This window comes from Scyliorhinus torazame, chromosome 28, assembly GCF_047496885.1.
Source record: "Scyliorhinus torazame isolate Kashiwa2021f chromosome 28, sScyTor2.1, whole genome shotgun sequence".
Classification (NCBI taxonomy): Eukaryota; Metazoa; Chordata; class Chondrichthyes; order Carcharhiniformes; family Scyliorhinidae; genus Scyliorhinus; species Scyliorhinus torazame.
Window position 1 is genome coordinate 38,287,267 of NC_092734.1, and position 14,193 is coordinate 38,301,459.

General features: G+C 49.5%; 1 protein-coding gene across 5 annotated transcripts in view; it reads right to left on the bottom strand.

Moving 5' to 3' along the window:
* LOC140403688 (serine/threonine-protein phosphatase 2B catalytic subunit beta isoform) overlaps positions 1–14,193 on the bottom strand; it is a 153,977-nt gene that overhangs the window by 43,195 nt on the left and 96,589 nt on the right. For all 5 annotated transcript variants that reach the window (XM_072491860.1, XM_072491859.1, XM_072491862.1 and 2 more), the window contains one exon: positions 10,887–11,011. In XM_072491860.1, the coding sequence (XP_072347961.1) occupies positions 10,887–11,011 (125 nt within the window). The remainder of the gene's footprint in view (positions 1–10,886; positions 11,012–14,193) is intronic.

Genomic DNA, 14,193 nt, shown 5'->3' on the forward strand with positions numbered 1-14,193 from the left:
TAAAGCTGCCTCTACACTGTCCCCATCAAACACTCCCAGGACAGGTACAGCACGGGGTTAGATACAGAGTAAAGCTGCCTCTACACTGTCCCCATCAAATACTCCCAGGACAGGTGCAGCACGGGGTTAGATACAGAGTAAAGCTCCCTCTACACTGTCCCCATCAAACACTCCCAGGACAGGGACAGCACAGGGTTAGATACAGAGTAAATCTCCCTCGACACTGTCCCCATCAAACACTCCCAGGACAGGTACAGCATGGCGTTGGGGACAGAGTAAAGCTCCCTCGACACTGTCGCCATCAAACACTCCCAGGACAGGTACAGCACGGGGTTAGATACAGAGTAAAGCTCCCTCTACACTGTCGCCATCAAACACTCCCAGGACAGGTACAGCACGGGGTTAGATACAGACTAAAGCTCCCTCTACACTGTCGCCATCAAACACTCCCAGGACAGGTACAGCACGGGGTTAGGAGGAGGGGGGGGGCGGGCAGCGAGGAGGGGGGGGGCGGGCGGGCGGCGAGGAGGGGGGGGGGCGGGCGGGCGGCGAGAAGGGGGGGGCGGGCGGGCGGCGAGGAGGGGGGGACGGGCGGCGAGGAGGGGGGGCGGGCGGGCGGCGAGGGGGGGGGGCGGGCGGCGAGGAGGGGGGGCGGGTGGCGAGGAGGGGGGAGGTGGCGAGGGGGGGGGGGGAGGCGGCGAGGAGGGGGGAGGCGGCGGGGAGAATTTATTCTTAAATACATTACATTATAAATGATCTGGAAGGGCAGCACGGTGGCACAGAAGTCCCAGGTTTGATCCCGGCTCTGGGTCACTGCCCGTGTGGAGTTTGCACACCCTCCCCGTGTTTGCGTGGGTTTCACCCCCACAACCCAAAAGATGTGCAGGGTAGGTGGATTGGCCATGTCAAATTTCCCCTTAATTGGAAAAACAATTAATTGGGTACTCTAAATTTATTTTTTTTAAAATTAAATAAATGATTTGGAATGCACTGCGTGAAAAGGATGGTGGAAGCAGATTCAATGGCAATTTTCTAAAGGACATCAAGTGAAAGGGGCCAATGGAAAAGAGTAGGAGTGCATGTCGAATTGGACAGTTCTGCCATAGAGCCAGTCCAAGCATGATGGGCTGACCGGCCTCCTTCAGCACGATACGATTCTATAAACGTTTCTCTCAAGACGAGCACACCAACAACAGTGGGCCCAGTTAAATGAGAAATGTATGCATATACAAGTTGCAAATGGTTAACCATGTTGACAAAACACATTAGTGGAAAGTTTCTAGTGAACACAGTGCAATCGCAAAGGGTCACCCTGGCTCGGACAAGACCTTGAGGAGCAGCAAGCAGGGAATCTAACCATCTTTGTGAATGCTACTCAGCAAAACTTTTGCAACTGCAGTTCAGCTGACACTGAATTGCCGGTCAATTATAAGTTACATGGGCATTGCTGGTGTTTTGTTGGCTCCTTGGTGCTTGGATATATCAACATTGTCCCAACTGAAAAGGATTGTGGGGGGAAAAAAAGACAGCATCAGTTACTGTGGCCCCTGTGGTCGTCAATAATGTAAGCAGAGACACGTCTGAAGTCCTGAAAATTGGGTGTAAATTGAGAAACAGGCAGAAGATCAGAACTTCGCAGGTGGTAATGTCTGATTTACATTCCCATGCATGCAGTAGAATGGCAAGATTAGGGAAACTAATGCTTGGATAATAAGTGGCGACAGGTGAGGAGCTCCCTCCGCTGTTAGGCATTGGCACGGGTACGAGGACAGATGGCAGCTCTTCTGTGAGGAGCGTGCAACTGCATTGGCAACATTCTCCAAAAAGGAAATGAGGTATTTAGACGAAGGCCCAGGAAAAGTGAAGGGTGAATTAGTTCATGCAAATATTCATGCAGAAACTATTTAGCCAAAGGAGGAATAAATAAAATGGACTCGTATATAGAGAATACTGATGAGAAGACAGGGGGTGCAATAATTGTTTGCAATGTATTCAAAACAGCATTAAAAGGTTAAAATTGACGTATTGCATGAAATAAACTGAGGAAAGTGGTAAATCGTGTCATCCCCATGGGTCTCGTGGGGGTTATTATACACACCGTCTTTCACACCTTCATTTTTCTCTCCTCATCTTTTCTGAATGCTATGTATCTGAATATTAAGTGCTCAACCCTCAATTTTAAAACCGTGTTTCTGTTATTGCCACTACATCATATTCCAACGTTGCTGTTAATGCTTTTAGTTCATCAAGTTTTTTTTACACAGAGGCTGGTTAATGCTTGGAACGCGTTGCTAGGGGAGGTTGGGGAAGCAGATACATTAACGGCGTTCAAAAGGCATCCCGAAAAATACATGGATCGGATGGGTAAAGAGGGATATGACACAAGGAGGTGCTGAGGGTTTTGGCCAAGGATGGTATCATGACCGGTGCAGGCTTGGAGGGCCGAAGGGCCTGTTCCTGTGCGGTTTTGTTCTTTGTTTGTTTACCAATCTTCTCTTTTCTGCAAACAGCAATTGATGAGAGATCAGGTAATTTATCAGCGATTGACAGATTTGCGTTAATCAAGGTATTTTGGGTAATGGTGTGAAGGTGGGTATACAGCACGGTTACAGATCTCATTAAATGGAACATGCTTGATGGACTAAATGGCCTTCTTTTGTTTCTATGTCACAGGACGATCTAGACTCAAATAAAAACCTGCTTCAAACTGGACAAGAATGGAAAATAGATACTGGCAAAACATCTATTTAGAAGAAGTGAAAATGGTATTTTTAAAAAAAACTTCATTTACAAGATGTGGGCCTCGCTGGTTAGGCCGCATTTATTGTCCATCCCTAGTTGCCCTTCAGAAGGTGGTGGTGAGCTGCCTTCTTGAACCATACAATCCCCAAAATGTAGTAACAGCCACAGTGCTGTTAGGGAGGGAGTTCTAGGATTTTGCTTCAGTAACAGTGAAGGCACAGCAATATATATGGTGAGTATATTGGAGGAGAACCTCCAGGTAGTGGGGTTCCCAGGTACCTGCTGCTCTTGTCTTCTAGATGGTAGTGGTCGTGGGTTTGGAAGGTGCTGCCTAAGGAACCTTGGTGAGTTACTGCAGTGCACCTTGCACACGGCTGTTACTGTTCGTCGGTGGTGGAGGGATTGAATGTTTGTGGAAGGTGGAGCAATCAAATGGGCTGCTTTGTCCTGGATGGCATCGAGATTCTGGAATATTTCATAGATTATCATAGAATTTACAGAGCAGAAGGAGGCCATTCGGCCCATCGAGTCTGCACCGGTTCTTGGAAAGAGCACCCTACCCAAGGTCAACACCTCCACCCTATCCCCATAACCCAGTAACCCACCCAACACTAAGGGCAATTTTGGACACTAAGGGCAATTTATCATGGCCAATCCACCTAACCTGCACATCTTTGGACTGTGGGAGGAAACCGGAGCACCCGGAGGAAACCCACGCAGACATGGGGAGAATGTGCATACTCCGCACAGACAGTGACCCAAGCCGGAATCAAACCTGGGACCCTGGAGCTGTGAAGCAATTGTGCTATCCACAATGGTACAGATTAACTTACTTACCTTGCAGGTCAGCTGTTGAGTTCGGGAGTGAGAGCTGGGACCTTAGAATCAGCGCGGGAATTTTGAAAAAGCGCGGGGGCTGCGAGGCAGAGGGGACCATTTAAAAGGTTGCTGTCTGTGGTGAGGTGAGTACAGATTAACTTACTTACCTTGCAGGTCAGCTGTTGAGTTCGGGAGTGAGAGCTGGGACCTTAGAATCAGCGCGGGAATTTTGAAAAAGCGCGGGGGCTGCGAGGCAGAGGGGACCATTTAAAAGGTCGCTGTCTGTGGTGAGGTGAGTACAGATTAACAACTTACTTACCTTGCAGGCCAAGTCGATTTCAGCAGGAGCGGAGCAGGCTAGTCCATTTCAGCGGGGGCAGTGCGGAAGTGATTTCTGGGAGGTAAGTTTCTCCTTTAAATTTTTTTTTAAAGTTCTAGTGTTTAAGGTGGGAACAGGAAGTCGACCCGCGGACTTCTGGGAAGACCCTCACCAATAAATTCTGGTGGAGAGGAAACCCGAGACACGACACGTGTAGTGTCTCCCACCCGCCCTCCTCCTCTAACCTAATAATAAAACTCTTTGGTGTGAGGTAAGTACCATATTTTATTATTGTTATTAATAATTTTTTTTTTATATATATAAAAAAAATTTAATTTAGTTGTTAGCCAGATATTGGTAGAACGTTAGAGGAATGGCAGGGAAGGGAGTGCAATGTTCCTCCTGCAGGATGTTTGAGGTGAGGGATGCCGTTAGTGTCCCTGCTGATTTTACCTGCAGGAAGTGCTGCCATCTCCAGCTCCTCCAAGACCGAGTTAGGGAACTGGAGCTGGAGTTGGAAGAACTTCGGATCATTCGGGAGGCAGAAGGGGTCATAGATAGCAGCTTCAGGGAATTAGTTACACCAAAGATTGGAGATAGATGGGTAACTGTAAGAGGGACTGGGAAAAAACAGTCAGTGCAGGGATCCCCTGCGGTCGTTCCCCTGAGAAACAAGTATACCGCTTTGGATACTTGTGGGGGGGACGACTTACCAGGGGTAAGCCATGGGGTACGGGCCTCTGGCACAGAGTCTGTCCCTGTTGCTCAGAAGGGAAGGGGGGAGAGGAGCAGAGCATTAGTAATTGGGGACTCTATAGTCAGGGGCACAGATAGGAGATTTTGTGGGAGCGTGAGAGACTCACGTTTGGTATGTTGCCTCCCAGGTGCAAGGGTACGTGATGTCTCGGATCGTGTTTTCCGGGTCCTTAAGGGGGAGGGGGAGCAGCCCCAAGTCGTGGTCCACATTGGCACTAACGACATAGGTAGGAAAGGGGATAAGGATGTCAGGCAGGCTTTCAGGGAGCTAGGATGGAAGCTCAGAACTAGAACAAACAGAGTTGTTATCTCTGGGTTGTTGCCCGTGCCACGTGATAGTGAGATGAGGAATAGGGAGAGAGAGCAATTAAACACGTGGCTACAGGGATGGTGCAGGCGGGAGGGATTCAGATTTCTGGATAACTGGGGCTCCTTCTGGGGAAGGTGGGACCTCTACATACAGGATGGTCTACATCTGAACCTGCGGGGCACAAATATCCTGGGGGGGGAGATTTGTTAGTGCTCTTTGGGGGGGTTTAAACTAATGCAGCAGGGGCATGGGAACCTGGATTGTAGTTTTAGGGTAAGGGAGAATGAGAGTATAGAGGTCAGGAGCTCAGATTTGACGTCGCAGGAGGGGGCCAGTGTTCAGGTAGGTGGTTTGAAGTGTGTCTACTTCAATGCCAGGAGTATACGAAATAAGGTAGGGGAACTGGCAGCATGGGTTGGTACCTGGGACTTCGATGTTGTGGCCATTTCGGAGACATGGATAGAGCAGGGACAGGAATGGATGTTGCAGGTTCCGGGGTTTAGGTGTTTTAGTAAGCTCAGAGAAGGAGGCAAAAGAGGGGGAGGTGTGGCGCTGCTAGTCAAGAGCAGTATTACGGTGGCGGAGAGGATGCTAGATGGGGACTCATCTTCCGAGGTAGTATGGGCTGAGGTTAGAAACAGGAAAGGAGAGGCCACCCTGTTGGGAGTTTTCTATAGGCCTCCAAATAGTTCTAGGGATGTAGAGGAAAGGATGGCGAGGATGATCCTGGATAAGAGCGAAAGTAATAGGGTAGTTATTATGGGAGACTTTAACTTTCCAAATATTGACTGGAAAAGATATAGTTCGAGTACATTAGATGGGTCGTTTTTTGTACAGTGTATGCAGGAGGGTTTCCTGACACAGTTTGTTGACAGGCCAACAAGAGGCGAGGCCACATTGGATTTGGTTTTGGGTAATGAACCAGGCCAGGCGTTGGATTTGGAGGGAGGTGAGCACTTTGGGGACAGTGACCACAATTCGGTGACGTTTACGTTAAGGATGGAAAGGGATAAGTATACACCGCAGGGCAAGAGTTATAGCTGGGGGAAGGGAAATTATGATGCCATTAGACGTGACTTGGGGGGGATAAGGTGGAGAAGTAGGCTGCAAGTGTTGGACACACTGGATAAGTGGAGCTTGTTCAAGGATCAGCTACTGCGTGTTCTTGATAAGTATGTACCGGTCAGGCAGGGAGGAAGGTGCCGAGCGAGGGAACCGTGGTTTACCAAAGAAGTGGAATCTCTTGTTAAGAGGAAGAAGGAGGCCTATGTGAAGATGAGGTGTGACGTTTCAGTTGGGGCGATGGATAGTTACAAGGTAGCGAGGAAGGATCTAAAGAGAGAGCTAAGACGAGCAAGGAGGGGACATGAGAAATATTTGGCAGGAAGGATCAAGGAAAACCCAAAAGCTTTCTATAGGTATGTCAGGAATAAACGAATGACTAGGGACAGAGTAGGACCAGTCAAGGACAGGGATGGGAAGTTGTGTGTAGAGTCTGAAGAGATAGGCGAGATACTAAATGAATATTTTTCGTCAGTATTCACTCAGGAAAAAGATAATGTTGTGGAGGAGAATGCTGAGCTCCAGGTAAATAGATTAGATGGCATTGAGGTACGTAGGGAAGAGGTGTTGGCAATTCTGGACAGGCTGAAAATAGATAAGTCTCCGGGACCTGATGGGATTTATCCTAGGATTCTCTGGGAGGCCAGGGAAGAGATTGCTGGACCATTGGCTTTGATTTTTATGTCATCATTGGATACAGGAATAGTGCCAGAGGACTGGAGGATAGCAAATGTGGTCCCTTTGTTCAAAAAGGGGAGTAGAGACAACCCCGGCAACTATAGACCGGTGAGCCTCACGTCTGTAGTGGGTAAAGTCTTGGAGGGGATTATAAGAGACAAGATTTATAATCATCTAGATAGGAATAATATGATCAGGGATAGTCAGCATGGCTTTGTGAAGGGTAGGTCATGCCTCACAAACCTTATCGAGTTCTTTGAGAAGGTGACTGAACAGGTAGACGAGGGTAGAGCAGTTGATGTGGTGTATATGGATTTCAGCAAAGCGTTTGATAAGGTTCCCCACGGTAGGCTATTGCAGAAAATACGGAGGCTGGGGATTGAGGGTAATTTAGAGATGTGGATCAGAAATTGGCTAGCTGAAAGAAGACAGAGGGTGGTGGTTGATGGGAAATGTTCAGAATGGAGTTCAGTTACAAGTGGAGTACCACAAGGATCTGTTCTGGGGCCGTTGCTGTTTGTCATTTTTATCAATGACCTAGAGGAAGGCGCAGAAGGGTGGGTGAGTAAATTTGCAGACGATACTAGAGTCGGTGGTGTTGTCGATAGTGTGGAAGGAAGTAGCAGGTTACAGAGGGATATAGATAAGCTGCAGTGCTGGGCTGAGAGGTGGCAAATGGAGTTTAATGTAGAGAAGTGTGAGGTGATTCACTTTGGAAGGAAAAACAGGAATGTGGAATATTTGGCTAATGGAAAAGTTCTTGAAAGTGTGGATGAGCAGAGGGATCTAGGTGTCCATGTACATAGATCCCTGAAAGTTGCCACCCAGGTTGATAGGGTGGTGAAGAAGGCCTATGGAGTGTTGGCCTTTATTGGTAGAGGGATTGAGTTCCGGAGTCAGGAGGTCATGTTGCAGCTGTACAGAAGTCTGGTACGGCCGCATTTGGAGTATTGCGTACAGTTCTGGTCACCGCATTATAGGAAGGACGTGGAGGCTTTGGAACGGGTGCAGAGGAGATTTACCAGGATGTTGCCTGGTATGGAGGGAAAATCTTATGAGGAAAGGCTGATGGACTTGAGGTTGTTTTCGTTAGAGAGAAGAAGGTTAAGAGGAGACTTAATAGAGGCATACAAAATGATCAGAGGGTTAGATAGGGTGGACAGTGAGAGCCTTCTCCCGCGGATGGAAATGGCTAGCACGAGGGGACATAGCCTTAAACTGAGGGGTCATAGATATAGGACAGAGGTCAGAGGTAGGTTCTTTACGCAAAGAGTAGTGAGGCCGTGGAATGCCCTACCTGCTACAGTGGTGAACTCGCCAACATTGAGGGCATTTTAAAGTTTATTGGATAAACATATGGATGATAATGGTATAGTGTAGGTTAGATGGCTTTTGTTTCGGTGCAACATCGTGGGCCGAAGGGCCTGTACTGCGCTGTATTGTTCTATGTTCTATGTTCTAATGCTACCGTGCTGCCCATTGTTGGAGCTGCACTCATCCAGGCAAGTAGAGAGCATTTCATTACACATAGAAATGATAAGACTTGGAATGGCAACATTGGCAAAACAGGGAATATATGAAGTTATGAGGAAGAAGCACAGAGTTATATAGAATTGTAGGATCCAAACAGTGCAGAAGGAGGCCATTTGGCCCATCGCGTCTGCACCGGCCCTCTGAAAGAGCACTCCACCGAAGCCCTCTACCCGGCCTAGTCCTAAAACCCTTTCACCTAACCTACACATCCTTGGATACTCGGGGACAATTCCTCATGGCCAAATCCACCTAACCTGCACATCTTTGGACTGTGGGAGGAAACCGGAGCACCCGGAGGAAACCCACGCAGCCACGGGGAGAACGTGCAGACTCCACACAGACTGTCACCCAAGGCTGGAATTGAACCCGGGTCCCTGGCACGTGAAGCAGCGGTGCTAACCACTGTCCCACCGTGCACCGTGATTGGAGGTTAATGGTTAAAAAAGGGCTTGAGAATAATAATCTTTATTGTCACAAGTAGGCTTACATTAACATTGCAATGAAGCCACTAGTCGCCACATTCCGGCACCTGTTCGGGTACACGGAGGGAGAATTCAGAATGTCCAATTCACCTAACAAGCACGTCTTTCGGGACTTGTGGGAAGAAACCGGAGCAAGCCCACACAAAGGGAGAACGTGCAGACGCCACACAGACAGTGACCCAAGCCGGGAATCAAACCTGGGACCCTGGAGCTGTGAAGCAACAGTGCTAACCACTGTGCTAACATGCCATCTGTATGCGTTGGGCGGCACGGTGGCGGTGGTTAGCACTGCTGCCTCACGGCGTTGAGGATCTGGGTTCGATCCCGGCCCAAGGTCACTGTCCGTGTGGAGTTTGCACAATCTCCAGTGTCTGCGTGGGTGTCACCCCCACAACCCAGAGATGTGCAGGGTCGGTGGATTGGCCACGCCAAATTGCCCCTTAAAGGCTTGTTACATTTTTAGGATATTTTATAATCCACAAAATTGTGAAAAGAAATCAAAGAGAAAATCTGTACCCAAACTAGAGAGACAAAGTGAAATAAAATTGTTTAGGAGGTTTTAATTAGTCACTTATTAATTGGTACACGGCGAACAAACGGGGAAAATGGAATAACATTGATATGACGTTTATGGGACCTCTTCCTCAAGCAGAACTGTAACCAGACAACAAGGGTTGTTAGGTCTGGGAAACTGTGCCAAAAAGGCAAGGTCCAATTCAGAGAAGTTATTGATTTCATTACGGAGTTGTTGAGGCATTACAACCAGCTCTGGAGCCAGAAAAAGTTAGACGGAGGGCTCCCCGCTCTCGAAAACCATGCCATGATCTTTACTGGGAGGTGTACCGATGAGGATATTGGGTGAGAATAAGGGGTGACTGGCTTTTCACAGCACTACTTGCAGAACTGTACCCCGGCAGGTTTTGGCCAGAAACCTCACAATCCGAGCACAGATTTACCAGGATGCTGCCTGGTTTGGAGGGTAGGTCTTATGAGGGAAGGTTGAGGGAGCTAGGGATTTTCTCATTGGAGCGAAGGAGGATGAGAGGTAACTTAATTGAGGTGTATAAGATAGGTGTATATAGATAGAGTGGACGTTCAGTGACTTTTTCTCTCGGGTGGATGTAGCTGTTACAAGGGGGCATAACTAGAAGGTTCAGGGTGGGAGATATAGAAGGGATGTCAGAGGTAGATTCTTTACTCAGTAGTTGGGGCATGGAATGCACTCTCAGCTATGGTAGTGAAGTCAGACACTTTAGGAACTTTCATGCTGTTATTGGACAGGTATATGGAGTGCACGAGAATGATTGGGAGAAGGGTGATTTGATCTTAGTTTCAGACTAGTTCGGAACAACATCGTGGGCCGAAGGGCCTGTACTGTGCTGTACAGTTCTATGTTCTATGTTCACTCACCATCGATATGGATGGTTTAATATGCGTGCTGAAACATAGAAATCTGAAAATATATTCAAATGGATCAAGATCTCAGGAGAGCATATTTGAGAAGAAGAAACCCCCATGATACAAGATCAACGTGGCAAATCTGCTGTGTTCTCAAACCGCAAAAAGATAATTGCACATCCAAGGTTATTTCTACCGACACCACACCTTTGGGGCATTACTCCCCTCCTTTTTGGGGGAGAGCTGACTTGCTGGGGGGCAGAATTCAGATCTAGTAGTGGCAATACCGTGCTTTGTTGATCAACAAGTTACTTGTGAGAGACCCGGTCAGCAGACTATTCAACCAAGGCGTGCATAAGGGGCAAACCTAACGCCTGTTTTGTTCAATGTGCAGATCTGTAAGAGGCACTAAACAGCAATCAGCAGCAAGAATCCTAACCCAGGTTCAACAACACTGACCAGAAACTGAACATGGCTTTCGGGTGTATTTATGGTCACATCTACTTCTATCTGAATTCCACCAATATTGCATCCTGCAATGCAAATGAATATTTTACATTGATAAACTGTAGTACAAAGCTAGCATGGTTCAACAGTCAATACTTGAGAGAATATCTCATGTAATGTGATCACATGGAAAGCCACTTGTTTTGGAAAGAAAGATACACGCTCAAATTCAATAATGAACATTCAAGCACTTTGTAACCACCTCCCTTATCCGACCTCCCTTCTTCCCCACTTACTGGGCAAAGCAAAGTTTACCGACAATGGGATTTCACCTGCTTACCTCTATGCTGAAATACCCTCGGTCCACATAATCGCCAAGGAAGAGGTATCTGGTACTGGCTGGTGACCCTCCCACTTCAAACAGCTTCATCATGTCAAAGAACTGACCATGAATGTCCCCGCATACTGGAAGAGAACAGCTGCATTTTAGACTCGAATCAACATTTATCAAATCACTGACAGATACTCACCCAGAACATTTACCACGTAGAAATGCATCCCTTTCATTTTGGGGATTTAAAAAAAAAAAAAAAAATTTTTAAGTACCCAATTCGAGGGTGGCACAGTGGCGCAGTGCTTAGCACTGCTGCCTCACGGTGCTGACGACCCGGTTCGATCCAGGCCCCGTGTCACTGTCCATGTGGAGTTTGCACATTCTCCCCATGTCTGCGTGGGTCTCACCCCCACAACCCAAAACGATGTGCAGGGAGGTGGATTGGCCGCGCTAAATTGTGCTCAATTGGGGAAAAAAAAGAATTGGATACTCTAAATTTATTAATTTTTTTAAATCAAGGACCCAATTCATTTTTTTTTTCAAATTAAGGGGCAATTTAGCGTGACCGATCCACCTACCTGCACATCTTTGGGTTGTGGGGGTCAGACCCACGCAAACACGGGGAGAATGTGCAAACTCCACATGGACAGCGGGGGGGGGGGGGGGGGGGGGGGGGGGAGAGAGAAAAGGGTTGCTGCTGCACTGGCCGAAAGGGAATGGGACACAGAAGAGGTGGTCGGGACGGGGGTCCCCCCTCTGGGGGACTGGAGGGTGAGGGAGGCATGGACACGGGACTGGCCCAGAAAAGGAGATGGCTAGTCGGCGTGGCGTTGGGGGGGGGGGGGGGGTGAGAGCCCCTCCAATCCGGCTGATAACGTGGAATGTGAGGGGCCTGAATGGGCCGGTGAAGAGGGCTCGAGTGTTCGCGCACTTAAAGGGACTGAAGGCGGACGTGGCCATGCTCCAAGAGACACACCTGAAGGTGGCGGACCAGGTCAGGCTAAGAAAGGGATGGGTAGGACAGGTATTCCACTCGGGACTGGACGCGAAGAATAGAGGGGTGGAAATATTGGTGGGAAAGCGGGTGTCATTTGAGGCCAAGACTATTGTAGCAGACAATGGAGGGCGATATCTAATGGTGAGCGGTAGGCTGCAAGGGATGTGGGTGGTGTTGGTCAACGTATACGCCCCGAACTGGGATGATGCAGGATTCATGAAGCGCATGATGGGGCGCATTCCGGACCTGGAGATAGGAGGCCTGATAATGGGAGGGGGCTTCAATACAGTGTTGGACCCAGCACTGGACCGCTCCAAATCAAGGACTGGAAAGAGGCTGGCGGCGGCCAAGGTACTTAGGGGGTTTATGGATCAGATGGGGGGAGTGGACCCATGGCGGTTTGCAAGGCCGCAGGCCAGGGAATTTTCTTTCTCCTCCCATGTACACAAAGTCTACTCCCGGATAGATTTCTTTGTTCTGGGTAGGGCGTTCATCCCGAGGGTGGAGGGGCTGGAGCATTCGGCTATAGCCGTTTCGGACCATGCCCCGCACTGGGTGGAACTGGAGCTGGGAGAGGAGAGGGACCAACGCCCGTTGGGGCGGCTGGATGTGGGACTGCTGGCGGACGAGGTGGTGTGTGGGAAGGTGAGGGGGTGTATCGAAAGGTACTTGGAGGCCAACGACAACGGGGAGCTGCGGGTGGGGGTGGTATGGGAGGCGTTGAAGGCGGTGATCCGAGGAGAGCTAATTTCCATTAGGGCTCATAGGGAGAAGACAGAGGGTATGGAAAGGGAGAGGTTAGTGGGGGAGATTGAGAGAGTGGACAGGAGATACGCAGAGGCCCCGGAGGAAAGATTACTTGGGGAAAGACGACGGCTCCAGACGGAGTTTGACCTGTTGACCACAGGGAAGGCGGAGGCACAGTGGAGGAAAGCGCAGGGGGCGACCTACGAGTATGGGGAAAAGGCTAGTCGGATGCTGGCACTCCAGTTCCGTAAGAGGATGGCAGCGAGGGAAATAGGGGGAGTCAAAGATGGAAGGGGAGCCACGGTTCGCAGTGCGACGAAAATAAACGAGGTATTCAAGGCCTTTTATGAAGAGCTGTACAGATCCCAGTCCCCAGCGGGGGAAGAGGGGATGAGACGATTCCCAGATCAGCTGAGATTCCAGAGGGTGGAGGAGCAAGAGGTGGCTGGTTTGGAGGCACCAATTGGGTTGGAGGAGCTGAGCAAGGGTTTGGGGAGCAAGCAGGCGGGGAAGGCCCTGGGACCGGACGGATTCCCGGTGGAGTTCTACAGGAAGTAATCAAAACTGTTGGCCCCGCTACTGGGGAGGACCTTTAATGAGGCAAGAGAGGAGGGGACCCTGCCCCCGACAATGTCGGAAGCGACAATTTCTTTGATCCTAAAGCGGAACAAGGACCCACTGCAATGTGGATCATACAGGCCGATCTCGCTCCTCAATGTGGATGCAAAGTTGCTGGCAAAAGTGCTGGCCACGAGGATCAAGTACTGTGTCCCGGGGGTAATCCACGAGGACCAGACGGGATTTGTAAAGGGCAGGCAACTAAACACCAGTGTGCGGCGGCTCTTAAACGTGATAATGATGCCATTGGAGGAGGGAGAGGCGGAGATAGTGGCAGCTATGGACGCGGAGAAGGCCTTTGACCGAGTAGAGTGGGAGTACCTCTGGGAGGTGCTGCGTAGGTTTGGGTTCGGGGTAGGGTTTATCAATTGGGTTAAGCTCCTTTACAGAGCCCCGATGGAGAGTGTAGTGACGAACCGGCGGAGGTCGGAGTACTTTCGACTGTACCGAGGGACGAGGCAGGGGTGCCCCGTCCCCCCTGTTGTTCGCATTGGCGATCAAACCATTGGCCATGTCATTGAGGGAGTCTAATAAATGGAGGGGGGTGGTCCGAGGGGGAGAAGAGCATCGGGTGTCGCTATATGCGGATGACCTGTTGCTGTACGTGGCAGATCCAATGGAGGGGATGGTGGAGGTCATGCAGACTCTAAGGGAGTTTGGAGAGTTTTCGGGCTATAAGCTCAATGTAGGGAAGAGTGAGCTCTTTGCATTACAGGCGGGGCACCAAGAAAGAGGGATAGGGGACCTACCGCTGAGGAGGGCAGTGGGGAGCTTTCGGTATCTGGGGATCCAGATAGCCAGGAGTTGGGGGACCCTACATAAACTGAATCTGACGAGGTTGGTGGAGCAAACGGAGGAGGATTTCAATAGATGGGACATGTTACCGCTCTCGCTGGCGGGTAGTGTGCAGTCGGTCAAAATGGTGGTCCTTCCGAGGTTTCTGTTTGTGTT